At 41.2% G+C, this 26,938-nt stretch overlaps 1 protein-coding gene across 5 annotated transcripts in view; it reads left to right on the top strand.

Annotated features, from left to right (window-relative positions):
- RIC8B (RIC8 guanine nucleotide exchange factor B) overlaps positions 1–20,395 on the top strand; it is a 34,108-nt gene extending 13,713 nt beyond the window's left edge. For 4 of the 5 annotated variants that reach the window (XM_042889830.1, XM_042889826.1, XM_042889831.1 and 1 more), the window contains 7 exons: positions 2,774–2,868; positions 7,146–7,299; positions 7,622–7,717; positions 10,159–10,303; positions 10,452–10,596; positions 12,309–12,428; positions 18,814–20,395. In XM_042889830.1, coding sequence (XP_042745764.1) covers positions 2,774–2,868; positions 7,146–7,299; positions 7,622–7,717; positions 10,159–10,303; positions 10,452–10,596; positions 12,309–12,428; positions 18,814–18,925 — 867 coding nt within the window. In that variant the 3' untranslated portion in view covers positions 18,926–20,395. The remainder of the gene's footprint in view (positions 1–2,773; positions 2,869–7,145; positions 7,300–7,621; positions 7,718–10,158; positions 10,304–10,451; positions 10,597–12,308; positions 12,429–18,813) is intronic. The other variant, XM_042889829.1, reaches the window with a different exon arrangement.
- Positions 20,396–26,938: the final 6,543 nt, after the last annotated feature.

Here is a 26,938-nt window from a genome sequence, read left to right as displayed (position 1 = left end):
TGTTAGGTAGAAATTCTTGACATAGAGAATGTTGAGGCGCTGGCACAGCTGACCAGAGAAGCAGCTGATGGATGCCCCATCCCTGGAGGCATCCAAGGCCAGGTTGAATGGGGCCCTGGGCAGCCTGAGCTGCTGGGTGGCAGTCCTGCCCACGTAGGGAGCTTGGGACTGGCTTTAAGGTCCCTTCCAACCCGAGCCATTCTTGGTGTTTTAAGAGGTGTTGAGTGTCTAATGCTTATTGCTTATAATGCAAAAATAACTTTCTTGCTCTTATTCCTACTTAGGCAAAAAAAAAAAAAAAAAGTCTTTTCAATGTGTTTTCTGTTTAATGGGGGAGTAGCTTGGATGATATAATGAAATAATTAGAAGTGTATGTTTCCAAACAAAAAAATGCAAAATACAGTAGAATGTGTCAAAGAAGACTGTTTAATGAGAGTCCGAGACCTCTGAAAGAAAATGAACTGTTCAGCAGTAATTAGTTGGCTGGGAAAAACTCTGTCATGTAGCTGTACCAGCTGGCTGCATCCCTTGAGATTGTGGACTGTGGCAATAGAGTAACAATTAGAGCTGAGGAGTTTCACTAGTTTTATTTGTTTTTTTCTGGGCTTGAGGATAAGCCCATCAACTGTAATTTCCAGCCACATGTAACTGAAAAAACAAGCAGATACTGTTTTGAATGTCTTTTTCTCCCATCATCACAGCTTCAGTTTTGGATTTAAACATGATCTTTTAAGATTAGGTCATGTATGAGAACCAAACACACTTTCTTTGTTATCTTATTCATAGGATTTCTCTATTTTCTATGGCAACAGCAGGTCTATTTTTTCTCACAGACAGAGATGCTGTGTTTTGTGTTGTATATTCAAATTTATAAACTTGGGCCTATATTAGAACAATAGAATTAAATAGATTAAAAGGTGTTCTTAGACCACGTCATATCGTCTCTAAAACAGTTTTGTTAACTTTTCATTGGGTGTTGTAAATCTGTAGTGTATGAAGCTCAGTAGAAAGTAGCAGTGGTTAAAATAAGTAATAGGCAAGTAATTGTTCATTTTAGTGTACTGTACTGAACAACAGACACGGTGCTAATTATTACATTCCAAAATGTAAAACCATATAGAATATAAAGATTATATCTTAGGGACACCAGATAAAAAGTTAAATTTAAGATTAATTGATTGGGTGAAAAAAAAATCAGGGAGGCTGAGTGCTTCGAATTTTGGGGAAGTGTGAAGAAAGTGAGGAACTTTTCTCTGGAAAATGAGTCAGTATTACATGTTGGCCTCTTGAGAAGTAATCTCTTGAAATCTCAGTCTCAAGTTCTTATATCAAGTTATTATTATATCAAGTTGTTAGTATACTTGCTCAAGATTTTTAGACGAAAAGCTGAGCTTACAGCAGATGGGAGGAAGGAGGCAGTTGTAGTGTCACCTGGTGAGGCTTCGTTGGGCACCTGTCTTTGGTGTAAGGGAGGCTTTTTCCCGCAGATTTTTTCCTCCTTGAAAAACCCACACAAGCAACTATCAGGAAAATTCCCTTCAAAATTCCCTTCAAATTTCAAGACATTTTGGTATTAATATCCTTTTCATTTAGTTGGCTTATGGGATGGGAGCTGAAGTCATTCTGGGACAGGAGAACCTTCTTTCGTGTTTTGAAATGGAGTTTATGTAATGAGTTCTCACTAAATGTTCCTAAAAGCAAGCAACCCTTAAATTAAAGAACTCTTTGATAGTTGTAAACTCTTAACAAGATATTAGGTGATGTTCTGCTTGGCAAGTATCCCTGTGGAAATATTAATGATCTGTAAGAAAAGTAAACAGCATGTTAATTAAGGGGACTGAAGATGCAGAATTTGAAAAGTTGAGAAACAGGCAGGCTGGAAAATAAAAGGAGATCAGAGAGGTGTGTGGGTAGAAAGCTGAATGAAACTCATCATAAGGAGACGAGAACCATCTGAAACACCAGTGTTTAATGACTAGAGTTGATTTCAAAGTAGCAAAGCCAGACGAGCTGCAGGTGGTACAGTTGGCAGATTTGGATGCTGATGTTACGTGTGATGTATTGCGGTGCTTTGTGCAAAGCCAAATACACAAAGAACATATGATGGATGCCAAGAGGAGGTAATAAAAAGGACAAGACAGTGATAGATACAGTTTTGTGATTACCTTTACTGGCACACTTCTGTGTGACTGCATTGTGGTGAAAGACTGGAAGGAAGTGCTGTTTGAAGAGAGGAAAAGTAGGGCAAATAAGGTTGCTGAGTGTAGAGAAGTTATTAAGGAAGTGTAGAAAAATGTCAAGGGAACAGAAGCAAGTGAACTAAGAAAGGAAACATATTGGGTGGGAGAATGAAACTGTTGGCAGCAAAAGCACTGAGTGAGAATGAGGCGAGCAGAGAACATACGTAATCTAAACTGATGAAGAGACATCAGTCCTGGGTGTAAACAGAGAAGATAGGAATGTTATGTAAGGAATAATTGTATGGAATTGGGCAAATAGTTCTAACGGGGTTTTCTATTAGCGAGGACTCATTTGGCTGGAAGAAGATCCCCTTGCTTTTTAAAAGGCTTCATTTGTTGAAAGGCCAGCATATGAAAGTACACTGCATTAAGCGTTCAAGTGAACTCTAAGGTGAAGTCCTTGTATTGATAGGGATGGATGTTGTGATCTAATAGGTATTTTCCATTTTTAATTTTTATTATTCTAGTGACCTGAAAACCTCACTTGCAATCTTCAAAATGAAAAAATATCTTCATAATTTATATTTATATAGAATGAATCTCATCAATTTCGTTACATGGCTGCCATCCTTCGGTACTGCTTATTAACCACGGGCCCCACTGAAGACAAAACTGAAGAGTTGCACAGGTTGGTAAAATTGCAGAGACAATCTACTTATGTTATTACCACAAAATAAATAAGTCGCTTTCACTGATATCTAAAGTGGGAATCTGAGAACCAGTGAAAACTGTAATTTTCTGGTGGAATGCAACTCTTGTTGTTTTGCATAGAAGTTGATGGAAAATTGTGAGGTTTTTGTATGTAATTTCTGCAATTTTGATACGCAGTGGAAGTAACACATTGATACTTCTATCTCTAGTAGTTCAAGAGTATAAGTAGTACCAGTATCAATTTCTTCATAACTATTTGTTCCAATTAAGTCATCTTGCAGTTCTGGGTGTGTTTCTTGTCAGTCCCACATCCAATTGCTTTCTTCATATTTACCTCCAATAACTCAGTTGAAACTCAGTGTTCTTGCTGATGTCTGGTGATTCTTTTCTGTTCAGCGTTAGTAGTCTTTTCCCATGACATTTTTGTTTTTAATTAAATTGAGTTGTTCAAAGAGCTGAGCAAATACAGGAGCATCAGACACTATGCCACGATAGCTTGGGCAATAAAAACCTGTTTTGCAGTTTTCTTTGGTCTGAGACATCAGTTTATCAGTTTTATCTAAGTGCAAGATCTTTTGATGATCCTTTTATGAACCTGCAGTATCCAGCAAGAAGGGTGCAGCTTTTCACACACAGTGGTCTTGAAAGAGTTAAATGAGCTTTAGTGAAGTCTTGGAAAGCTCTTAGAGATCAACAGTCTTAGTAGGCAAGCGCTAAAATCCCACATCAGAGCCATTCTCAGTTTTTGCAGGCTGATTTGGAATAATTTAGGAGACTGCTGCAGTAGTTGCCATGACTGGAGTTAGTGCTGAGTGTGTCCTAAAAGGCAGTCAGTGTTTTCTCTGTGCTGCTGCTTATGGTGGTTTGTTTGTTTTTTTTTGCTTTCTCATCCTTCTTAAGCAAAGACTGATGGGTCTGAAATTCCCACTGCTGGGAAAATTGAACAGATCTGTGTAAGTTCCACAGCTACTGGAAGACAGAGGTCTTTATCACTTCAGCTTGTAAAGTTCCCAACGATTGCCTGATAGTTTGATGAATTATCATACAGTGGATGCTGCTCTTGTGAAAACAAGAAAAATGCCGTATTTCCTTGTCCAGGAGTGCAAAACTGGCCTAATTACCCTGTAAAATATCACCCTTGTAAAATTTAATTACCTTGCCCTGTCACAAAAGGATGCGCATTATGAAAGCCCTTGTGTGTTTACCCCTTGTAGACACCTGCAGATCAGGACCAAAGAGGGCTTTATAGATAGAGGTAAGCAGCAATGGACAAAATGTAGTGTTAGTGTGATTTGTCTTTTTTTTTTTTTTTTTTTGCTTTTTTTCAGCCAGAAGGAATATGTTTTGTAGATATGCTGCTTACATGGAGCATCCCTCCTTATGGAGGTGCCAGATCAAGGCAAGAATTCCCCCCAGTTCTGAGGAGGGGAAGCAGAAGGAGGGAGGATGAATCACTGCCTTATTCCTTCTGTTGTCTCCCTTTCTCCATAAAATTCAGCATACCACTGCATTGGCCTTTTTTCTGCTGTGCTGGGAATACAACTTTTTCCCTCTGTTAGCCAATTTTGTTCAGCTCAGGTTGATAGAAGAAAGAGTGCAAGTGTAGCACTGCTGCCTGTAATATTTGATCTTGATTTACGACATGCTCAAGGTTGTTTGTTTGTTTGTTTGTTTAAATGTGTTAGAGTGGCACAGCACACATTTGGAACTTTGTGATTCAAATATTTCAGCCCATCTGCAGAGCCTAAATTTTGCCTTGGAACGCTACATGCTGCAGTAGAAGCTGAATAACTTAGGATGCTTTTCTACCCCCAGCATTCATCACAGGGCAGTTCTGGAACAGAAGAGGTACAGTCAGAAGTTATGACCCAGCAGATCTCAGGGAGTTGGGTATCTCACTTCAATCCCCTGTTGTAATAAGCCAGGGAAATCTTTCATTCCTGATTGAAGTTTCTGTAACGCAGGGCTAAACCTGTGTTAGCTGTCTATAGCCAGCATAGGAAAGCAGGCTGGGTCAGTTGGGCTGCTAAATAGGCTGGGCTCTGACCATGGGGTCCTTATTGCTGCACTGAGGTGAGAGTCAGAAAGAGTTCAGCTTCCCCGTCTGCATCCCAGCCAGCAGTAACACAGTTACTAAAGTGTCATTAGTAATAGAATGAAACAGACTTGAATAATAAATAATAAATAAATAAATAAACAGACTTGAATGCAGAATGCAGTATCAGGAGGCGTATTACCTGGAGTTCCTGTTCACTTCTGTAAGTGTGAAAACCTGCAGAATGTAAGATGTGCAGCTGAAGGGTTTGGAGGGCCTGTTACAGTGTGTTGCATGAGTTCTTGTGCTCAGAGTGTCCAAGCTGAGGATTTATTTCATACGAGCATCAGGTATTGGATACGTGCCCTTAACTGTGTTGTACTGATTGTTGGTTTGACTTATTTTCCTAAGAAATAAGCAGAAGCTACCTACAAAAAATCCCCTAACTAATTTAGTACCTGCTATTGTTGTCATTATTGTGGTTCTGTCACGTCATTACTTAACGTTTGAATATGAACAGCTTACAGCACCACATATTAGAGTGAGTGCCGTTTTTGCCCACTAACAAGGCTTTAATCAAGGCATTCTGCAGCTCTAAATAGGCCTTTGCTTCTGAATTTGCATATCAGGAGGGGGCTGGGAGCATGAGTGGGTGGATGTCATGTCCCAGTGATTAATGATCTCTGGGAAGCCAAAAAGGGGAGAGTAATATACACAGTATTTCTACCCCCTGGAGTAGGAATGCAAACACTATTGTGCAGATCTGTGCATAGTCACTGACTTCCTGGTAGCTGGAGAATTTCATACACTCCTCTACCACAAATAAAACTGTCAGTGAAGTGACAAAGATCAGAAAGCTGGGCTTCATTTATTGAAAAGAATAGCTCAGACACAGTGATCCAGAAAATTAATTTTGTAGGTGTTTGAGAACTTGGTTGTTTAATAAGGAACTGGTTAAAAAGAGAACTTTTGATGAAAGGATGAAAGCCACCAAATATTTGTTGAATTTCAGTCTGCTTTGCTTCTAACTACTCCTGAAATACTGGAGAGGAGCGACTTCTGTAATGTAGAAGACGTCTTAAACAGGAATGAGAATAACTTCTTCCAAAAGAGCAAGTCGTCTGAAATTCAGTTATTAGAAGAACAGAAGGGAGGTAACAGCGTGGAGCCTGATCAGACTCCAAGCAGCACATTTGTTAGAAATCCTCTCGTGTCATTGCTGTTTTGCTTTCTGACATGTTAGACCTTTGTTAGAATTGTATAAATAACGTAAAAATGGAGTGCAGCTTCTATGTAAAAGCATTAACTGGACTGAAGTTTCTCCACTCTTGGAATTCTCGGACACTCTTTGGAACATCGTTTACCCATAGGTCTTTTGATAGCTTTGAGGCCTGCTTACTAAATATGTCCGTTTCAAATTGCAGTTGGGCATTAAATAAAGACAGTTCTACGTTTTGCTGCGTCTGTGTCATTTAGCCTGCTTCAGGAAGAGTACAAATTGTGGTCTGTGTAATGGGAACAGGATAGAAAGCAAACTCAAAGGATATGTAACAGAGTTCCTTAAGTTCCTTGCAAAGTAAGTTCCACATTGTGCTCCACTTTGTGGATTGCAAAAGCTGCCAGTTATTGCATGTTAGTGCTTGGTAAGTAAGCCTGAGCTTTTTGAAGTGTTAAAGCCTCCTGTACTTCCTACATACTGAGAGCTGAGGAAAAGTGAAAGCATTCCAGGGAAACTGAGAAATTACCACCACACTCCACTGATATACGGAGGGAGAAGTAGGTTTCTGTGGCATACTTTTGTCAGAATAATGATAGGACATGGCCAGATTGTAAAATCTTTTCAGTTTCAAGGAGGAAAAAGCTCTGAGCCCTGCAAGTCAATGTGAGAGTTCCCCCTGCTGGCTCAGCTGCTGGAAAGTAGTGCTGGTGGCTGTGCCTTATCCTAGGGATGTGATTCTGTGGAGGCTAGAGATAATGCTGCACTGCTGCTCTATTGCTTCTGGAGCTTAGGTCATTCTTTTTCCTTGCTCATTCTGAAGCTAGCACTCAGGCATAATGTGTGCCACCTTCTTTAAAATGCAGAGAATAGAAAATAAAGCATTGCTTCAGTTGCAGGGCCTTTTGTTGTTGTTGTTGCAGTCAAACAAACAGTATGGTAAGTTGTGCTGCCTTTGCTTCTTTCTTTCAAATAAATAACAAATTCTAACAATCTGTTTCAGCAATGCAATCAACCTCTTAAGCAATATTCCCGTTTCTTGCTTGGATGTCCTTATTAATCCATCATCCCAGGAGGAAACAGATATAAAATACAATGGTATGAATATGAGAGCAATCCAGATTTTATTGGATTTCATGGAGAAGAGAATTGACAAGGTATGGTCTGTGAAGGTTTCTGTCAAATGTGGCTTCTTTCATTAAATTAAAAAGTGGATGTCTGTAATGTTTGTAAGAATCTTTTCAGGCAGCATTAGGAAAAACATGGATGTCCTTGCTTGATTCTAGGTTGTGAAACATTTCGAAATTGAGAGCAAATTCCTGTGAATACCTGAAGCATGTTTGTGTTTTTAGAACCATGAGCATTTGGCTCTTTGTTTATATCTGTGTGAAGTTCATGATTTGATCATCACAGGGCTTTTTTGTAAAGTTCATAGGATTTGAAATGCACGTTAAAAATGTTTTTTTGTTTTTATTTTAGGGAAGCAGCTATAGAGAAGGTCTGACTCCAGTTCTCAGTTTATTAACAGAATGCTGCCGAACTCATAGGAATATCAGGAAGTTTATCAAAGCTCAGGTATGTAGAATAGTCATCTAAATTTGAATATGAAACTAATAACAAATGTTCTTAGATTTGTACATCAGTGCAGTGCACTGATACCTTCAAAGCATGGATGGTTTCCTATTAAATTACCCAGAAAGTTCTCTCTCTGGTATTTATTTTTTCCATTACGTCTCTCACAGCTGTCAGCTATAGAAATATTTATTCAGAGTCGTGTAAATCAATAGATAGTATAGCCTAAGTTCCACAATAAATGCTGTGAGCTGTTAAATAATATTGGAGATATTGTAAAGCTGTGGTAGGGGGGTCACTGTGGTTGGAAAAAAGCCCAGTAATGTCTGACCCCTTACATCCAGCTTGTCAGAAATACTTCAGTGCAGATGAACAAACTTTATCAAGCTGTATGGAAGTCAGTGAGACTACAGACATTTTGGTCACTTCTGCTTGAGCTTTAATTTGACTCAGCAGACAGGAGTCTTGGGAACTGAAACTTGTGAACCAAGCATGGATCTGCTGTTCCATTGGAGTAAAATGTCGTCCTTTATCACTTAAAGGTCTCTTAAAAGAGCTGTTGAATACAGTGCAGACCCTGAGAGGTTCTTCTGAGGGAAAAATGATTCCAGCACTATGGTTAAAGATTAAACGATCACATAATGGTTGAGTGTGGTGGGTTTGGGGGTTTTATTTGCTGCTTTTCCTGAAGTTGAAGAGAGAAAACTTTAAAACATGAGTAAGGAAGGGACAAATGAGACCATCTGAGGGATGTGTTTTTCCTAACCTGTGATGCTTTTTGGTTTGCATCTTAAATGCCACTCCCAGATCAAAGCTGTGCCTGAATTCACAAATAGAATCTGTAATGGCAGTGAGCATATTTTGCATATATTGCCCACTTCTTTCACCAGACAGTGTTTTGAAACCCATTTTTGTTTAAATATTTTGTTTGCAGCAGCTCTTTCCTGGAATACTCCTTCTCATCTGTTAAATTTCTTTTAAAAAAATTGCAGAGCCAAATATTCCAAAGTTAGAAAGTGAGGCTGTCTGCATATTTTTACTACATCTCAGCATCTAGGTGTCAGGATGCAACTGGTTGCTCTTCCCACAGGAACACTGCCTCATAATGCAGGAAACGGATGGGTGCTGCTAACTACATGACCAGATGTTTGATATTTTGAATGGTTTGAGTGTTGGCCTTAGGCTTTGTTTAGTATGCACTATTCAAATTCTCATCTGAAGATTAATTTCCTCCTGGACTGTCCTGTGGAACTCATCACAGTATTAGCATTCAACTATTCTGAAAACATGAATTCATTCTTACAGCACTTTGGGAAAAGGCAGTCATGGTACTTTCCCCATGGGGAAAGTAAGCAGGGACAAAGTGTTTGCTAGTTATGTGAGTGCTTAGATTGAAAAAAGAAAAACAACAGGCCTGTCCTTCTCAAAGTAGTCAATACATAGCATGTCAGTATCAGCTCCCAGTGAGTCTGATTTCAGTGACTGTGCAGTAAATTTACACAGAACACAATGTTTTATGTTAAACACCTAGAAAACGAAGAACCTGCAATTCTTAATGGCAATTAGTGACAGGCTTGGTTTCCTTAGCTAGTAAAATGTGGGTGATCCATAATTCTTTCAGGAGTCTTCAAACTACTAAATAATTGGTGTTATGGCTTAGGTTTGTTTGCAGGTCATGTCATGTCCTGTGAATGCAAAATAATGATCATAATCTGGGGTTTGAGTTTGAATGCACAGAAAAAGACTGGCTAAGTTAGGTTGCCCAACCAAACATTTCAGGCATCTCCTGGCTTTCTGGAGGGTTGAAGTTAACAATACTAATGATATATTATGAGAAAACAGTGCGTTTTAGGTTATGTTTAAAAAGTGTTTTCTCCAAAATCTTTTTGAAAGCGAGCTTCAGCTTTCTAAGGATGTTGTCTGGGAGAAGGATGAATTTCCTTTTTTACACATGAAGACAGTTTCTGAAATTTTTGTGAGAACTTGCAGTATGACTTACTTTCCTGCTTTTTCACTGTAAGTATACTTACTGTTCTGTACAAATTATGCATCCTGTTAAGGTGGGTTTCACTAAGCTGTTATTAATGTTTTTGCCAGAAACTTGAACAAAACACAAGGATCTAAGAACATAAGGTTGCTGTTGCCTGTCACCAACTATTTTGGAACAGACATTTGTGCTTTTAAACTGCTAATAGCTGTCCTTTCCCAGATGTGTGCTTGAGGTTCAGTATGCGTTTGCCCAGGATGGCAGACCAGAAGGACTGAATGTGTGATGAATCTAGTCATTGCTAGTCCATGTAAACACAGCTGGGTTGATATCGGTCCCTTCTTTAAAGCAGCGGAACTGCAATATTTTCTTCTTCTCTTTACAGTGTTTCTGCAAGGATTGGCTCAGTATTTCCATGCATTCTATGTTGCTGTTCTCTTACTTTTAATGCTGCTAGGTACTGCCTCCACTAAGAGACGTATCGAGTCGCCCAGAAGTTGGCACAACAGTGAGAAACAAGCTTGTGCGCCTCATGACACATGTTGACCTTGGAGTAAAGCAAATTGCAGCAGAGTTTCTTTTTGTTCTTTGTAAAGAGAGAGGTATACATTTATTTTTTTTCTTCTCCCTTTTACATGAAGTTGTGCTGTAATGTTTGCCTCGCTATAACTCTTGATTTTGGCAGAACTATATGCTTTTTGTTCTGTAGCTGATTCTAAGCTGAACAATCTTTTGTATCACTCTTTGCAGTTGACAGCTTGTTAAAATACACAGGCTACGGTAACGCGGCAGGATTACTGGCAGCAAGGGGCCTGTTAGCAGGGGGAAGAGGAGATCATTGGTACTCGGATGATGAAGATACAGATACGGAAGAATACAAATCTGCAAAGCCAAAGTATGGTATAGGTTTCAATTCTGCATTTCTTCTTGCGGTCAAGATGTTTTGACATAATTTTCTGTTTCCCCTTTTACAAAATGGCCGGCTGTTGAATTACATGTGCTTACATGGAGTACTGTCTCTTCTTGGCCTCATGGTTGAAATACTGAGGAACAGAATACAGTTGGGTGGCTCCAAAGAAAAAATACCCTCTCTGATAGTGATTTAATTTCGGTAGGTGGAGCTACATAAAAATGAAATGCTTGTCATAAAGAAACAATTCAAAATGTTTGTGGATGGCCTAAGAACACTGTTAGAGGTTCAGAATACGTGTGTTGTCCATCTAAATGCTACCTTAAAATCTAAACTTGTTAAATGAGAATCACAGAATCACAGAATTGTAGGGGTTGGAAGGGACCTCCAGAGATCATCAAATCCAACCCCCCTGCCAAAGCAGGTTCCCTACAGCAGGTCGCACAGGTAGGCATCCAGGCAGGTCTTGAACATCTCCAGAGAAGGAGACTCCACGAATAGAATAAGGGAAGGTGTAAGAGACAATACTCTTTCAGAGTAACAAAGCAGGGCAGAAAAGTTTTGCAGAGCAGATTTATTTCTGCACTTCATGATATTTTCTTCCTTTTTTGTCTCTGCTCTTTCAGAAGGGAGCTCATAAACAGAAGGGGGAACGGCTGTTTACGAGGGTGGATAGTGATAGGACAAAAGGGAATGGTCTTAAACTGAGACAGGGTAGGTTTAGGTTAGATATTAGGAGGAAGTTTTTCACCCAGAGGATGGTGACGCACTGGAACAGGTTGCCCAAGCAGGCTGTGGATGCCCCATCCCTGGAGGCATTCAAGGCCAGGCTGGATGTGGCTCTGGGCAGCCTGGTCTGATGGTTGGTGACCCTGCACATAGCAGGGGGTTGAAACTCAATGATCATTGTGGTCCTTTTCAACCCAGGCCATTCTATGATTCTATGATTCATATCCAGCTGTATGCACAGAAGTAAAACTATGACATCTGTTTAGTTAAAAGGTAGCACTTAAATGAAATGTTCAGGACAAAGCATCAGTTGCGTTTGGTTTTCTGTGTAGTTTTTGTTTGTGGTCAAGCTATTTGCAATGATAATTTTTCCTGAAAATGTGCTTTAAAACTAATTCTCTGCTTTTGTTTCTCACCATCTCTGCATCACCATTCACTTGGTTTAACAGTGAAAATAACTGAGATTGTAAATTCTCAGTGTAATACTAATTTGTTTTGAGCAAAAATGATCATGAGAAGGAAACCTAGTTCACTGCTTCTTCCTGAATAAGAAAATTTCCTTTTTGGTGTGTGTTCTTAAAATCAAGCCTCTAGAAGATTAGTTGCAATCATATATCTGTTATTTGCTCCCCCTGTGTGTCATTATTACTGATGACGTTATCGTTACCAGTGTTAATACCTTGCTCTCAAACTATTGTATGGTTTAGAGCATAACGAGTACTAGTGGAATGTGCAGTACTAGAGTAGTGAACAAGGAATTATACAGTGCATCAACAGGAAGCTGTATTGTGAGTCACAGGAAAAGACTACAGATCAGTGTGTAGGTTGGCTATAGTAAGAGCTTTCACATGCAGTTCAGACAGCATTAGTCTCGGTGTCTGTGAGTTGCTCTTTCCTCCTCTTAAAAAGACAGACAACTTACATACATTTTTATTAGCAGTGTAACTATTTTATCTTTCCACCTCCAGCATTAACCTTATCACTGGTCACTTGGAAGAACCCATGCCTAATCCAATGGATGAAATGACAGAAGAACAAAAAGAATATGAAGCTATGAAGCTTGTCAACATGTTTGATAAACTTTCCAGGTATTGTATTTTAGCTGCATTTGATGGAGACACTTTACATCCCCATTCTTTGCTCTTTACTAAAGTCTACAGCTTCAAATAGTGCTGTAACCTACTCTGCAGAATTAGAGCCAATTTTGCTGCAGAGAAAAATGTTTAATACTTCAAAGGAAAGAGTGATGTTTTACAGGACCTCAAAGGAAACCCCTTTGGGATAGGGTTGGACAGAATCAGGTGTTGATGGAACCTGCTTACTAAATGGGTAGGCTGATGAATAATTAAACAAATTTCTCATTTTGATGTATGAGAAAGCACGAGACAAGTATACTTGTTTACCCCAAGCAGGATCTGATGGTAAATATTTATGTCTTGCTGCTGATCTGAAGAACAATTACTGCATGGAAACAGCTGTCAGCAGAAGAAATGAGTTATCTATTAGAGCAAGTAAAAGGGAAGATACAATTAAGAATTCGTAGGGACTTAGAGTAAAGGCAGATTGGGTTACAAAGGAGGCTTTATCATGTGCTCTAGATAGCTATGGTAATGCCATAAAATAAATTGGTTTGGTATGTGAGCTGTAGGTTTAGGTAAATTTGTAAGTGAATCATTTTTCAAACGAGGGGATGAACCTGAAGATAGAAACATTTGTGTTTTGTAGAGTCAGTGAATATTCAAATAAAAAGTTATCTTGAGAGATGTTCCAGCCAATTAAATGTTTTTACCTGTCTGCTAAGGATTGTGGAAACAGCAAATCCTGGAGGTGGTTCTGGATTTCCTATTAGCTTGCAGAGACTGAAGTATAAACCAGAGTGTGAGCAGGGAAGAAACTGGAGACAACTGATTCAGTGAAATAATTGGATACTTGAATACTTTATCCAGGTTATTTGTATGGGAAGCAAGTGTCATAAGTTTACAGTCTTCTTAATAAAGAGAAGAAAACAGAATGCACATGTAATTCTAGTTAAACTATTATATAAAACCAAATGGCTGCTACATGAGGAGAGAATTAAGATGCTGAGCATTAGGAATAGCATAATAAAATGTCTAAATGGTCTACAGCTTTTTTTTTTTCTTTAAAGGGAAGATGGAGAGAAAGAAAAACTGAAGACAAGTCAATTGCTGTCACTCTAGTAGTTGCACAAGAAGTCCAAATGGCATTACTGTAGCCTAAGAGCCTTTTCAGTTTGGAGGGCTGGAGACACCTGCTGTGTTGCCTGCTAAAAACTGACAAGCAGCTGGTGCCTGGTGTTGCTCCTTACTCTCTTGGCCAGTAGCTTTGCTGTCACCTTGGGCTTTTATGTCTCATTACATCCACCTGCAGTTCCTTCTATAGTACTGGAACTGCAAAATCTTCAGGGCTGCAACTCTTTCTGCTGTTTGTTTGATTGGTTTTTACTGTAGGGCAGTTCTGTTGATGTGACCCCACTGTAGGTGCTGTGATAGCCTGTTTCACTAGAGAAAGGTATGGAAAACAGTTGAAGGACTGACAAACTCTTTTCCCCTTTTGACTAAGGGTAGTGAAGGCAGTCTGGCTTTTATTATTTTTGAAAAGCTACCTGAGAGACAGATTGAGCTCTTCAAAAAAAACAAATTTGCAAAACAGCAGTACATCACTGCAAATATATGGCCTGTCATTAGTGGCTGCTATCTGTTTTTGCAGCGTACCCTTTGGTGTGGGTTTATTGGAAGTAATAAAGTGGTGTTTTTGCCCTTGTTCCATAAGGCGCCAGTGGATTTCTGCTCTCCAAATTTCTCATTAATGTTGATCATGGGCACTGAAGAATTGAAATTGCTTTGAGGTGCTGTTAAATTGTTCCACGCTTTTGGTTGTTTCAGGTCCTGTTTCCAAGGCTTTTGTTTTCTGTTACATTGCTGGTACTTAGGGCTGTTCATGAAGTAGTTGACCCTCAATAAGGCTAAATTGCAAATAATCACCTAGTTTTATCAACACGTATGGAGAAAAGCTGAAGATTGGTTGTGCACCCATTTACTCTGCCCAAACTAACACTGGCTCAGGTTGTACAAAAGCTTATACGGAGACTAAATGTTTGCTCAGATTTGGCTGGATGCAGTTACTTTTTGAAAGTATTAAATATGTACAAATTATCAAGATTTTCACCCTCACTAATGCTTTCTGCTGCAGCACTTGGAAGATGTAGATGTTACTCAGGTAGGTCGCCGAATGCCTGAACTTGGCCCTAAAGTGACTTCATGGGCTTTGCCTGTGGTAAGAAATAGGTGGTGGCTTGCTGGGAGTTGTTGGGTAGCTGTAAATCAGTGTGTTTTCTGCCTGTGGTGTGCATCTCCAAGTCTGCAAACAGATTTAACTCAACCTTTATTATTTATTTCCTTTACAAAACATCAAAGATACCCAACTTAAGTCATTGTTGTATGGTATTTTGTCTGTTTATATCATAGACTATTGGAAATAGTCTCTGTTAATTAAAATGTCTGAAGAAATATGCTAACGTTTTTTTCTATTATAAATGGTAGGTAGAATTGTATATTAATTGACTAATTTAAAATGTCACGATGGTTTTTCCAAGCCAACCTTGTATTAATAGCAAGAATCCTTTTGCTGATGAAATGGTCCCCAATTATCACAGCCTCGGTTTTGTTGTACATTCAACAGAAGTCAACAAAACAAGCAAGAGAACCTGCCTAAATAAGCAACCATACTCATTAAAAACACAAAATTAATCATAGGATGAATGAAGAAAGCAACGTTACATAGATTTTTTTTTTTCTTCTCCATTCTAATCATAGAACAAAATAATGTTTTACATGAAAGGATCGGAACTATTATGTGGTACTCAATTATAAGGAGGTGAATAGGTCCCTACCATGCCATTTTATCAAAGGAGCAGGCTGGTGATGGCTATTTCATTACAGAAACCATCATTAATTCCATGTGTCAATACTGCCCTATAGTACGCAGAGCAGACAAGAAAGAGTTACCCTGCAAAACAAGGAATGATTTTTGAGTCGTTATCAAGCTAAATGGCAAGCAGGAAGCTAGACCTTGTATAGATATATTTGAAGGGACTCTTAGGAGATCTGCAAGTGGAAGAAGAGAATGCATTTTACCAACTGCTTAATTATGGTGCGTTTCTAAGTATACTTGAATAGAACGCTTTGTTTGCGTTAGAAAAATGAATCTTGCAGGAAGGGCTGTTTGAGTGCATTGGAGGTCACATAAGGATGTTCAAACGTGTAAAATATTCCTGTTGTGTACTTGGATAGGACTTGTGGATGCGGAAGTATTCATGCTGCCACCTGCTGGGGTGAGGTGATCTCTCCTGCCCTATGAAAATGTCTAAGTAATGAAAATACTTCGGAGAGTGTATGTGCCAGTTTTATGGGATAACTGTACTGCTTGTATTTCACCTCAAACAGCAAACAGATCCTCAGCTGCTCCATGTTGTCAGAGCTCAGTTGAGGTCTCTAAGCAGCCAGTGCTAAAGGGGAAGCTTGCTGAAGTTGGTGGAGCTGAGGTGATTTGTACCAGGTGAGGGTCAGCTCATGTAGTCTTGTGCATTGTTCAGAGCCTGCAGTCAAATCTTAGCCAGGGAAAGAATGTCATGTTTTACACTACTTTAGGTCTAGCTTGTGGTTAGGAAAAAAAAATTGGTTGGTCCCTGCCTTCTGCTCTGAACAATTAATCCCTATCTCTTCTTGTGGTGGCCCAGTGTATCTCTCTCTTCATATAGTTTTCCTTCCTTGTCTGAGAAAGTGTGTATGGAGTTCAGCCTACTAATACAGAAAAAAGAATAGCAAACTTTTAACAACCGTCTTTCATCCTGTTGAAGGACTTGCAAAGCAGGAAGCTTGTGCAGGCACAGAAAGGTAATTGATAAACATCCTTGTTATATTACAAAATGTGAGCTCAGCCCAGCTCATACTGAGCCTGGAGAGGAGGATCAGAACTCAAATGCAGTGTGGTACAGTTCATAATTTTGCGCTCTGAAATGAGTACAGTGAGCTGAGAGTATTGTGGAAAATGCACAAGTGCACTGCATGTTTCAGACTTCTACATTACGCTGTCATGCAAAACTCCATGTGCTTATCCTCAAAACAGACACACCAAAAAAAAACCACCAGTAAGCCAACAACTGCATGTCTCAACCGATGCATCTGGTATTCAGCATCTCCACAGACAATTCTTGGGGAGAGAAAAAAGTTTGTATTATGTTGTGGAGCATTTGTAGTGTAATGTAAAAGTGAATTGTGAAGGTGAGGTACAGAGAAAGGTCTCTGTGTCTTCAATGTTGACAAGAGGTGAGGTAAGACTTCTTGACAGTGTTTACAGATAGAAGTGTCTCTGTCTGGGGAGGTCGAGGATTAAGAGATGAGAAGACTTGCGTGTATTTCTCTGAGGTTTGTGAACCTATCTCACAGCTTGTAACCACCAGTCCCTAAGCTGTATTGTGATCAGAAAACTAATTTAGTCAGCATGTGTTCTACAGCAAAAACATTGCAGACAAGAACAAAGTTAGGTGTTCATCCCTCTACGCTGTGTCATTTGTGTGGATACTTGCTCTCCAGCTTTCACTTTGCTTATCAGCACTGACACTAGAAAGTTACATCAAAGCTGCTGTGGGATTATGCAAAACTGGCCCATGTTCTCCAAGTGGTTTTCATTCTTAAGCCCATCGTGTCCTTCAGTAGAATACTGTTCTGACCAGGAATATTCCTCTTGGGTCCCTTTTTCTGAAGTGCACCTTTGATCCTTTGCTGGCCACTACCAACAGCAAATGGTAAATGGCTAATAAAGGGCATGGTTCCATGACTACTGCAGCAGTGCTGAATGTTGCAACCTAAGTGTTGTGTTTTTTAAAACTGAAATTTAGGATCCCCTCAGCTTAGGGGGCATGAAAAGCGATTTGGGTAGAATCTGCATGCTAAAGCCTGTACTACTAGAGGACAAGGAGTTTTCAGTCCTGCAGTACAGCAGGCCGGCTCTGTTTAGATGTCTGTTTAGAGATGGATTAGGGTATGGTTCTAATGGATGTCCTTCCCTGACTCGTGGCTGCCCATCCAGACATGGCTGGCCAAACCAGATGGGTTCTTCAGGGCCACTTTCTCATGATTTGAGGTACGGCAGGCAGTGGGATTTGTGAGCTTAGCGCTGCAGTATCTGATGGCCACATCTGTGCAAATAGATGGATTCTTTTTCCTGAGCAAAAAGGACTCTTGGAGATTTCAACTACTGCTTTGCTGTACTGTATCTAGCTTATGCATGCCATGTAATTCAGATGTTCCCTTCCCTGCTGTTTCTATTCTTGTGTTAAGGTTAGGTTGCCAGCTGCGTACAACCAATTTCTGTCCCTTCTTTTCAGCCAAGGTAGTAGTGCAGACCAGCAGAGAGCCAGTGAAATGCTTTTGTCCTCCCTACTGAGTGGTGTGGTTTTAGTGTCCGTGGCCCGGAGGGAGCAGGGGAAAGGCATACACTGTGCTAAATCGCCTGAGTTTTACTGGCCTGCCTTTTAAGCGAGGGGTGAATTGACATCAAACCTCACATCAAACCTCCGCTCCTTTATTTAAGGTGACTCCTGAATATTTTGAGGTGTTCTCCTCCCTCCCACCCCCCCCTTTTTATTTTTCCTCCAGGAGAAAATCAAAACGTTATCTACGCCCTCGCAGGTTTTGCTATAATCCACATATCAATGAGGTGATAAAAAGTAAGGATTAAATAAATCTTTGCTAATACTTTTTGATTGGCTTAATCAATAATTAATCATCTCTTAGATGAGGCTGTAGCTTGTGGAGTAGATATAATTGGATTAGCTTTGAGAGGCCTTTAGAGCTTTGAAGAGATTAAAATGGCTGTCAATCCTGTAATTAAACTGCCGCAAACAAAAGCAGTAGTATTAGAATCAGTCAGCTTTTTAAAATGAATCAACAAGTACTTACACACCCCTCGTAGCAGTGTAGTGGTGTAGGCAGTCTGCTCTGTTCACCGAGTTATTTCCTGCAGCAAGAGCAATGTGCATCACATCTTTATTTTAATTGCATGTGCCTATATTGGCCAGAACGGCAGGTGAAATTTTAGGTGGGAATGGCTGGCCGGGAACTCTCAGAAGAAAAGCTAGTTTGTGTATTTGAAACGGTGAACCTGCTCCTTGCCTTGAGCCTATTAGGCACTGACTTTTCATGGTGTCTTTAATTGGCTAAGGAGGTTTGGCCTACATGAATGAGGTCTTTATCTGTCCCGCTCTTCCCCTCCCACCTATTTTGGAAGGTTTTTTGTTCCTCTTCCTTCAAAACAGAAGGCTTCAGCAGAAATAACTTCCTTTTAAAGGCTTATTATGTACTAAAGCATATACTGTATGCGATTGTATTATATGCATGTGAATTGATATGTGTACATATGCTAATGCATATTCTTTTTTTCTATCTCTTACAGAGATGAGCTTATAAAGCCAATGGGAGTGCGGCCGGATGGCACAATGGCTCCTTTGGAAGAAGCAGCCAGCCAGTACCATACCAATAAGCAAGACAGTTCAGATTCAGACTAAAGCATCACCTGCTTCGCTCTTGATTCCCTAATCCGCATTTTCCTTAGAGCCACGGCATCTTTTTATCAGAGCATTTTATCCTCACGTTAGCCAGCGTCACTTTAACTGTTCAATTATTGGGATATTTAAATGATGGATCCTGTGATGTAATGTCTGCATTTTTATGATGTCTGTTTAAAGAACGCGTATTCGTTTGATCTTTATTAATTTAAGACTAAATGTATTTCAAAGGGATAAAAAAGTGAAAGCCTACAACAAAAAATGAAATGTAAACATTTTAATTTTCCAGAATCCTGTTTTCCAAAGTCTGTAGGCTTTCCCATTCTTTATACATTTTTGTATTGTCTTCCTTTTTGCCTTTGTATAATTCTAATTAAAGAAGCAAATTTGCTTAATGACATTAGGAGCATCAGACGGAAAACTTAGAAGTCGGACTGACCTTGCAAAGCTGCTTTAGCTGGCATTCAGCAGTGACTTCAGAGCTTCCCCTTTTTACATGTCGTGGGATTTCCTACCACTACACACGTCTGTGGTTAAGCTGCTGCTTAAGATTTTACCCATGTGTCAGTCACTGACTGCTGCTAAAACTGCCTTTAAATTGGGAACAAGATGATGTATGTTGTTTGTCCTCCCCCCTCCATGCTAAGACCACACAAGTATTACAACTGCACCACCACCCCCCCGCTCTGGTTAAATAAAAACATCCCTATTCAAAACAGCATTCAAGTATATACACTTAAATGTTGCTGTGAATAGGAGCAGAGTGAAGAGAAGTCTATGTGTGTTTTATGGAATTGGGGCCTAATGGGAGCGCTTCACTTGAAGGGAAGTCAAACTACTAAGAAAGAAATAGTTCCCTTTTTAGGGGAAGATTAGGAAATGAGGGGATAGAGAATGGAAAGGTGGGAAGGAGAAGAAAGTGTAATTTTCAACTGTGTACTCTTTAAAGATAAAGATTAAAGTTGTAGTTGTGCTGCACTGTTGTTGCTTCTTTGCCTGCTTGGTTTCTTTATTGGCATGTTTCTCCTGGTAGGAATTTTCTGAAGAATAATCTATATTTCAGATGGTAATTCCTTCTTTTCGCTCAGAAATGCGTACGTTGTATTCTTGAGAACCTCCTGGAAGCTGATGAAGGTTTTTCCAGTTTTTGTTTCCTTCAACTTGATGCTGGTACCCTGCACTAAAGAAGGCGGTTTTCAAAGGCCTCTGGAAGGAAGGAGTTTGTATGAAGCCAAAACCAGGTTTTGTTTTTCCATATGAGGAGCTTCCACAGATCTACTTACCTTTCCAGAAGAACTGAACCAACACACTGCCGTCTTCTCAGCAGTTTTTTCCCAAGGAAAGCTATGTGACCATAGCTAGACCTCTCCATTTTCCTTTCGTTAAAAGGGACTATTGTCACTAATTCTGTATATTTGTAAACACTGGCATCTTTCTGAATGTTACAATAATTGATGTTTTACGACTTGACTTGGGTTGTGTTGTCTGCTGTATCCACATGGAGTGTCACATTTTCCTTAGGGAAAAGAAAGCCACCTGCAGTTCCTTCATATTTTAAGGAGGAAGCAATACCTGAAGTAGAACCAAATACAGCATTTCTAACACTGTAATCATGTCTGCGTACCTAGAATCCAAAACAGGGAATTGTCCACAAGCAGAAAACATGCTTAGCGGCACCTAAGTTTGTTCTCAAGTATGAAATTTTGGGGTTTGTGTCATCCTCTGCCTCCTCTCAGCTCAGCCCCTCAGACAAACATTAAGTGGCACTGCAGGTGCAAAGTGTTTTGTGACCTTTGGCTGAAGGGTGAAACTTACCTATGTCTGTTAATGGAGATTTCAGTCCTTTCGTGGTACCAGCTGTTGGTTCATGGGGCTGGAGGAGCTATTCTAGTAATAAGCTTTGGTACAGGTTGCCATAGAGGGATAAGTACAGAGCAAGAAAACAAGCTAAATCTCAGTTCGTTGCCACATGTTGCAGTGTATGCTCATGCAAACAGCTGAAAAGAGAAATAGTATCTGCTCCAGGGACCTTGCTGTAAATGATACAGCAAGAGCCTTTTGTGATCTGGCTCCTGGCATTTTGAACAGCGCAGCAGTAGATGCACTAAGCAGTTCCTCTGTTCAGTTTGTCTTGAAAAACACGTTTGTATCAGGTTTTTCATTAAGAAGAAAACATGAAGTCCAAGTATTGAATGTTCTGCCTGCGTGCTGCAGCCCAACTGTGCAATTTTGGCTGCCTGTAGTGAGGATGCCTCTATATGAGCTGTATTTCTAAACTGGATCCTTTTCCTTGGAGTCGAAGGTGTTGGACTGTCCTTTTGCACCTGCCCCATTTTCCCTCTTGTTCCCTCAATGCACTGCCGCACCTCTGCTGCCGTAGCCCTGCAGCCTGGCTCCCAGCCCATCACTGCAGTGAGTGCAGAGCCTACAAGCAGGAGCTGTCAAAGTGGTGCAAGGAGCTGTTCAGTGGTAGTTAGAGACTTGCGAACTCCCTCTCTTGAGGTTCCATCCAGTTGCCAGGCTATAGGGCTGCACTGGGGTGAATGTCTCAAGTCCTTTCCAGTAGTGCCCATAGCAATCTGCTGCAGCACGTCAGTGCCTAGAACAGGTCAGAAGCTTGCTGCTCTTCCAGCAGTAGTCCTTCAGAGTCCCTGCACGGGGGTTTGAGGAATGCATTGAACTATTCTGTCTCATATAGAGTCGCAGACTCAAGGAAGGGACCTTTAAAGGCCATCTAATCCAACTTCTGTGCAGAGTGCAGAGACACCTGCAGCTCAATGAGGTTGCTCAGAGCAATATGAGGAAAACTGTATTTGATTATATAAACTCATGTTTTTGAGTGAGAATCACAGAATCACCAAGGTTGGAAAAGACCTCCAAGATCATCCAGTTCAACCATCCACCTATCACCAGTATTTCCCACTAAACCATGTCCCTCAGTACAACATCTAAACGTTTCTTAACACTCTGAATGTTTCTTGAACACGAATGAACCTAATGTTACAAAAGCCACCAAAGTCAAGTCTGGGACCTTTCTTTGTCTTTAAGGTCAAGTAGTAACTGTGAGCAGAAAAAGGAACTCGTGAATAAAATGTCATTTGATTCTCTGGTGGTGACTGTAAAGGATTTAGTGGGTTTCAGCAATGCAGGTACCCTCCACTCTCAAGAAGCCCTTCACAGGCCAGCCCAGACACAAAAACTTGCTCTTCCATCTTTTTCTTGGCGCCAGCACCCAGAAATAACACGGTTCTCATTAAGGCTCACCAATGATTTGGAAGTTTTGCTTTTCTTTGTTTCCTCTTAAATAGAGTTATGAAACAAAAGATGATAGGAAATTGCTGGAATTTGTCAGAATGCTTTGTTCTTTTGCAAAACAACTCGGCCTTATTCGTTGAAATGTTAATGAAAACTTCCTGGCAGGTATTCCTACCACTAACTGAAATTTTATGTGCCACAAACGTGGTTTTCAGGAAAAAGAGGATGCTTACAGTCTTTTCAAATATGTTGTGAGAAAACTACCAGAACTTTGGATGTTTCGAATACACATTTCTATATATATGCATGGCCAAAATAGGATTTTCAGTCCTTGCATGTGTACTTCTTCACCAAAAAAAGGTGTGGGGACAGCAACTGGGCTGTAGTACAGTTCTCTTCTAGTCCTTCAAGCACAAATTTTCCTCTAGTAGTGTGAAAAATCTGTGGTCTGTGATGGCTTTAAGGAAGAGTACATTGCAGTGAAACATGCTGTCATAGCAGTTGGTTGCCAAGCATCCCGGTCCGAAAACGAAAGGACATGAGAACCCAAATCTCCTGAAGGAGCATTCCACAACACTGTCCTCCACCATACTGCTGCAGAACAGCTCATAAAGCCTTGCACCTTAATCAGGCCGGCTGTAAAGAGGCTGTTCAAACAGCTGAAAGCCAGACTTTACAGGTCTTTGATGAGCAGCAAGTTAAACAGCCAGTGGCCCAGGATTCTTCTCTGGACAAATATGTAAAAATGATGATTTAGTGATGGTACAGAGGTGCATCTCAGAGTGGGCCTGGTGGGAGGAAGAGATGTCCTTCTGGCTTGGCAGCCTATGCTCAGCTGATTGAACTTAGGGTCGCAGATTGGCTCTGGTGCAAGGCCCAGCAGGCCGGGACCCTGCGTGGTGCCAGGCAGTGGGTGGGGGCAGGCTGGGGTCCCGCCGTGATGCCAGGCAGCAACCTGAGGGCAGGGCAGGCCCTCCAGTGGCCCCACAAGCTGCACAGCCCCTCTCCCGCCTGCAGCCAGGAAGAAGGTAGGGCAGCAGTGTCTCTACAGCACTGGTTCTTGCTTTTGACTCCACCATGAAGCACTTCCAAGGGCCTTTGTGGTGGGATGTTTACATGGTCTGCCTAGATCTAAGGCCAGCAGGTTGACCTGGGAGGCAGGAAGCCCCAAAAGCAGACCGTGGCCACAGCCGGTCCATCAGCAGCACCTGATATCACGTAGCTCAGGCCCACTCCCCAGCGCAGCTGGGAGCTTCAGCATCCAGCAGCGCTGATGGAGCACCTCAGCTTTCTCTAGAGCAGGCGTGAGGGCAAGCACTGAATTGCTGATGCCCCTTCACCAGCATGCCGATCTCTGTGGGGTACCTAGGCAGGCTTTTAGAGGTTGGTAGGGAAGGAATTATTCAGACCACCCAACTTAGCTGGCTAAATTACCCGGGCAGCCTCTTCAAACTCCTTCTGCAGTCACGGATGAGAGAGAGGACAATTCAGAGTTAGGCTAATTTGGGTGCACTGAATAACCCTCTGCAGGAGCTTTGCTTTCCCTCCCTTGACTACAGAGGGAGCCTGGGGAGACCAGCTGGTTACATTTAGCTGCTAAATTGGTTGCCAGAAGATGGGTGGTGAGCATTCCTTCCTGCTTCCCCTTTGCAGTGGAGTGCACACTTCCAGAACAGGATGCTTGCTTGCTCTCTGGCAAATTTGGAGAGTGCTCGTGCAGTGGGATATGGGCCTCTGGGAGCTGCTGTGACATGGATGGTTCATCTTAATGCTGATACCGCATGTCTGTGCAGGATTTTAGGGGCTTTTGCTTAAGTAGATCCTTTGGAGAAGGGAGCCTGTTTAACAACTTGCCTCATTGTAAGCCAAGTTTTGCACGTGTTCTGAGATGCAAGAAGCAAAGTGAAATTGTAATTATGGAGGTACAGATAAGAGAGAGAAAAGGCGTACAAGTTCTCTCCAGATGTCTGAAAGGGAGAGGAAGGCGATGCTGTGTAAAATAAACCCTGCTGAGATTGCCCCTTTCTCTAGGCCTGATAAACCCATTACAAATTCAAACAAAAGCAGCCTGGATCCACGTGCTTCAGGGCATCTATAAGCCTTCTTTCACCTTTTAGAGCTGCTAACGGATGCTGGGTGTGGGCATTAGTCCTGCTCTATCCAAAAAGGCTAATTCCTAATTCTGGGAACTTACAAATACAAGTTTCTGCCGTGTGAAACCCTGCAAATCTAAGGGTGTCTTTCAGAATACAAGCCTGAGCCTAAGCTACTGAAATTCTAAGGATTAGGGGTTATTTTATACTCCAGAGATGCCTTTGTCCAGTAAATGACAGTGCTGAACGTCATGCTTCTACAGCCATTTGAGAAAACAAGCGTTTGTTTATTTTTTAGTTCCTGTGAAGAGCGGTGGCTGCCCATGTTCTCTCCTGTTTCCTCAGTCCCCAAATGTTCATAACACCCTGTTGATGTGGAATAATTCCCGTCCGAGTTGTAAAACACACTTATAAGTAGATGGGAAAAGCATGAACAGAGCTACAGGGAAAACAAAACCACCAGGAACGAGATCTTATTTTGCATGCTTCTCACTGCTGTATTTTTGCCCCCATTAGCATATTTTAAAGAGAAGGCTTAAAAAAAAATTCTGCTATCTGCCTGAACTGTTCTCAAGCTTTGAACTTTTCCATCCTTTCCATTGGTGATGGCCAAGTGACCCATATTTAAAAAGCATTTACAATAAAATTATAGCACTTTCTTTTGTGCTGCCGGCTTTCCCAGTGAAAAGCTAAAATGTTTTAAAATTGTCACTTTTTGACAGAGGTAATGGCTGTAATATATTTAGTCTCTTCCCCCTTGTTGTGCTTAAAATGGCTATGCTAATAAAGGGCACAGCTGTCGATACTTTATGGCCTGCTGGGGGGAAGAGGGGGAACGAAGGCAAAAAACAGATTGACTGTGTGTCAACAAATGCAGCTGGGAAAGAAAAAAAGAAGCCCCTTGAAGGCCCCTGCAACTTAAAGTCCAAGATAAATGATGTCCCTATGCTTAAAAAAAAAAAAAAAAAAAATGGAGGTTGGAATTCAATAAAGGGAGCCTGAAAAGGAAACTGCTTAAAACTGAAAGCCTTTTCTCTGCCTCTAGACAGCTTACAAGAGAAATGAGCAAAACTGACCACAGAAAGAGGGTGAGCAGCCAAGCAAGAAAACAAAAGCCTATCCTGGAAAATATATTGCGTCAACGAATTATCTGAAGTGCATTATCGCCAGTGGGCGGAGAGTGTACAGTTTAATAGAGATGCAACAACAAACTTTTATATGCCGCTGCCTTTTGGGGGAGTGGGCTGCTTTGTGCCTGGGCTGGAGGAGAGAGGAGAGGGGAGCGGTAATTATTCATAACAGATAAATAAGACAGGGACACAACAGCCCGCAAGGTGCTGGTGATGGTTGCTCCTTTGGGGGCTGAGCTCTCCTCCTGCTCTGCATCCCCTGTGTCCCATTTCTAGTGATCCTTGTGAAGTTTGGGGTGCGTGGTCTGCATAAACAGGAAGAGGGGCCTGAGGGAGGATTTCCTTCCATGTCTGGGTATAGACATGGTATCCATGTCTGAGATAGAGAAACCGACCAGGGTGACCTGTTTGCAGATACATCTGGTGTTTCCCAGAGGCACACAGAGAGTATGTGCTGCTGCAGTTCCTGCAGCCTCCTGAGGAGAACCTGGCATCCAGACACCTCCTACTTCTTTTGGGCCTGGAAAGAGATTTTCTGGAGAAGTCTTGGCAGTAGGTAAGGCCAGGAGAGCTGGTCAGCATGCAGATAACCTGTGGAAGTCAGCCTCTTCTCCCAGGTAACAGCAATAGGACAAGAGGCCTTAAGTTGCACCAGGAGATGTTCAGGTTGGATATTTGGAAAAAATTCTTCTCAGGAAGAGCGGTGCTGCAGTGGCACAGGCTGCCCGTGGAGGTGGTGCAGTCACCGTCCCTGGAGGTGTTCCAGAACCGTGTGGATGTGGCACTGAGGGACTGGTCAGTGGGCAGGGTGGGGATGGGCTGGCCATTGGACCAGGCAATCTTCTAAGATCTGAAGTTGGTCTTTCCCAACCTTATTGGTTCTATGAATCTAATCTCTTCTTCCATATAGTTGGAGAGTACATGCAGTATGGAGTGGAGTTTCCTGCTATCAAGAACCTTCTTCTCTTCTATTTTAAACTTGTAATTCTGCCATTTCAGTCCTCCTTTTATTTTTCTATCATTCATTGCCTTTTTTTTTACCTGGTTGGTAGTTCCCATTAAGAAAAAGAACAAATCTAGAAAAGGTAATCAAATGAGAAACAGGGTTATTTGTTTTCTCAGTTTCCAAGGTCTTTTTATGTGTGTGTTCTTCCTAACCTCTGCAAATTCTCTAAGAATGGGAGGAAGGAAAAATAAGCAAAGACAAGATGAAATCAGGAAATCAGAAAAAAAATCCTGGAATTAAATAAAGCAATCATGTCAATTTTTTACTAGAACAACAGGACGTTAAAATGGCACAGAACATTCTCATTTCCTTCTGTAATTGTCTGGGAGAGTTTTAAAAGGCTGTAATTTTTACTATTCCCACTAGATTTCTCTTGGTAAAACCCTTGCACCAGCAGACATCAGTACCTCCCAGAGGGTGTGTCTGTGGGATGAGCAATTTGGATTTGTTTTTCTTTTCAAGATAGTGGAATTTGGTGTGGCCAGTGGGGAAGGGAAGGGAAGGGAAGGGAAGGGAAGGGAAGGGAAGG

Source organism: Lagopus leucura, unplaced genomic scaffold, assembly GCF_019238085.1.
Source record: "Lagopus leucura isolate 7727_CA_CO unplaced genomic scaffold, USGS_WTPT01 Super-Scaffold_100159, whole genome shotgun sequence".
In the NCBI taxonomy this organism is placed as follows: Eukaryota; Metazoa; Chordata; class Aves; order Galliformes; family Phasianidae; genus Lagopus; species Lagopus leucura.
This window is presented reverse-complemented; position numbering and strand designations above follow the sequence as displayed.